The sequence below is a fragment of the Eptatretus burgeri genome, unplaced genomic scaffold (genome assembly GCF_056783735.1).
Source record: "Eptatretus burgeri isolate ZD-2024b unplaced genomic scaffold, Ebu_testis_v1 Ebu_testis_scaffold_138, whole genome shotgun sequence".
Classification (NCBI taxonomy): domain Eukaryota; kingdom Metazoa; phylum Chordata; class Myxini; order Myxiniformes; family Myxinidae; genus Eptatretus; species Eptatretus burgeri.
Window position 1 is genome coordinate 55,001 of NW_028222088.1, and position 2,500 is coordinate 57,500.

The following is a 2,500-nucleotide window of genomic DNA, read 5'->3' on the forward strand; positions in this document are numbered from 1 at the left end:
ATTGAACATAATTTGGCATTAAGGTTGATCCAGGCCGAGCGAAAACTGCCAACCTGGTGATGTACAGGTAAACTGCTGGGACCCCTTATCCACGGGTGAACCGACCATGGACCCTCGATCTGCCGGAGAACCTCCCGGACCGACCACGTATCCTCCATCGGAACCTCTCGTGGATCCTGGGGTGTTCGCTCTCAGATCTCGGGTCATGGTGGACCGCACGTCGTGTCGGATTAAGGACGGAACGCTGTGGGAACCGAGTGAAGGAAGTGGCCAAGGTTATTCGGGGAAAGAGCACAGCGCGAGATCGCGGTGTCTGATTGGTTCCCGCCAGATCACGTGTCCATGATTTAAAATATATACAAAGATTGACCGTTTCGTTTTAACGGATTGTTTGTGTTTCAGATTGTGTTGTGAAAGTGGAAAATCGAGTCCGAGTTCGTCGATGATTATTCCCTCGATACAAATCAACGTTCTTTATTTTCTGTTTTTGTATTTATCGACAATCTTCCCTCCATAACGGAGTTATATATGGGTATGTGGGTATGTAGGTGGGTATGTATCACCTACTCCTCCGGGAGGATTTGACCGAGAGAGCTGAAACTTTCAGGGATTAATGAGGGAACCCAGACCTTGTGTCTGCAAGTTCCCATTGATTCCATCAAGTTTGGAGGAAAAAGTTAATTCAGGACCCTTCGGGACCCCCATTCATGATGATAGGAGGAAAACCACGGGGTAACCTTCCCGGGTCAGATTATGGTCACGTGTGTGTCCGAGTGGTGCTGTCCTCTCTGACTTTCTTTCTCATTCTCTTCTCCCTCCTTACTTCTCTCGCCTCAGAACGGACCTCCAATTCGTTTTATATCTGCGGCCCGTCTCGGCAAACGCAGAGTCTCCCCAAGCTCACCCCGCCCCACTTCCCCACTAACCCTAACAGCTACCTCTTATTGGTTCAATGATTCTTCCTCTGTAATGGAGCTGTCAGTGTAAAAGACTGTCCATCGTGAGTTTGAATCTTGACTCGGCGATAAACTACCATCCTGGTGTTTCGCAGGCAGGGCGTACGTCGATGTTTGTGCACCAACCCTTGGACGATCTCACAGTGCTTTTCCCAAGGAGGTGGCGAGTTGCCAAGCGATTCGCGATCACCGACACACACCTCGTGTTTAACACACACTGCCTGGAGATGCCCGAAATATCAAACATGTCCAAATTGGACAAACGAACACTTTTCTCACAGTCGCAACTGCTGCTCAGTTCAATTCTGGATGTTAGATTTTGTAATTCGGCTTAATTTGAAATTTTCGAGGTTATGACCCGGGCGGAAATTAAATAAAGCCACAAACGCTGGTGTCTCCGGGTGTTTGAAAGCATTGCAATGTACTCAGTGATTCGTAGCGATGATGATCAGGTATTCGATAATATGAGTGAGGAAATTGAAAGAAAATTTTGTGGTTGAGAAATCGTTGTGGCCTGATCAAAGTCAAGGCATGGTTCAGCAGCCAAAAAAAATGGTGAATGAAGACTGTTTTTTTCAGGATTTTTTCTGGTCTTTTTTTCCGTTTGTTTTTGTTTGTTTTTTTCTTCTGCTTCTCTTTTTTGTATTATTCTGGATTTTTAAATGTTTTGTTCTGGTTTCTTACTGGGTTTTTTTCTGTATTTTCTCTGCCTTCTTTTTTCTGTATTTTTTTCTTCTGGTTTTTTGGTCAAAGATCAGAAAAGGTCAAGTTTGCATAAAATTGTCAATTTTCATCCAGTGGACCTGAAATATTGTTCACGGGAACGGAAAGACTTTCTCTCCGAACAGCTTGCCTCCGGGCGGTGTTTGTCTCTGAATGTATCCAGGTGGTGCTTGTCCAGAAGACTAAAAAATGAAGAAGAGTAAAAATGAAGAAGACTAAAAAATGAAGAAGAGTAAAAAATGAAGAAGAGTAAAAATAAAGAAGAGTAAAAAATGAAGAAGTAAAAGAATGAAGAAGAGTAAAAATGAAGAAGAGTAAAAATGAAGAAGAGTAAAAAATGAAGAAGAAGAGTAAAAAATGAAGAAGAGTAAAAAATGAAGAAGAGTAAAAAATGAAGAAGAGTAAAAATGAAGACTAAGAGTAAAAAATGAAGAAGAGTAAAAAATGAAGAAGAAGAATAAAAAATGAAGAAGAATAAAAAATGAAGAAGAGTAAAAAATGAAGAAGACGAGTAAACATGAAGAAGAGTAAAAAATGAAGAAGAGGTGTAAAAATGAAGAAGAGTAAAAATTAAGAAGAGTAAAAAATGAAGAAGAGTAAAAATGAAGAAGAAGACTAAAAAATAAAGAAGAGTAAAAATGCTAAAGAAGAGTAAAAAATGTAGAAGAAGAGTAAAAAATGAAGAAGAAGTAAAAGAATGAAAAGAGTAAAAATGAAGAAGAGTAAAAAAGGAAGAAGAGTAAAAATGAAGAAGACTAAAAAATGAAGAGTAAAAATGAAGAGTAAAAATGAAGAAGAGTAAAAATATGAAGAGTAAAAAA

The 2,500-nt window shown here is 39.9% G+C and overlaps 1 protein-coding gene across 4 annotated transcripts in view; it reads right to left on the minus strand.

The window, feature by feature from the left end:
- The window catches only part of LOC147007482 (uncharacterized), a 24,976-nt gene extending 24,087 nt beyond the window's left edge, over positions 1 to 889 (minus strand). For all 4 annotated transcript variants that reach the window (XM_085867056.1, XM_085867055.1, XM_085867054.1 and 1 more), the window contains exon 1: positions 54 to 889. In XM_085867056.1, the coding sequence (XP_085723182.1) occupies positions 54 to 158 (105 nt within the window). In that variant the 5' untranslated portion in view covers positions 159 to 889. The remainder of the gene's footprint in view (positions 1 to 53) is intronic.
- Positions 890 to 2,500: the final 1,611 nt, after the last annotated feature.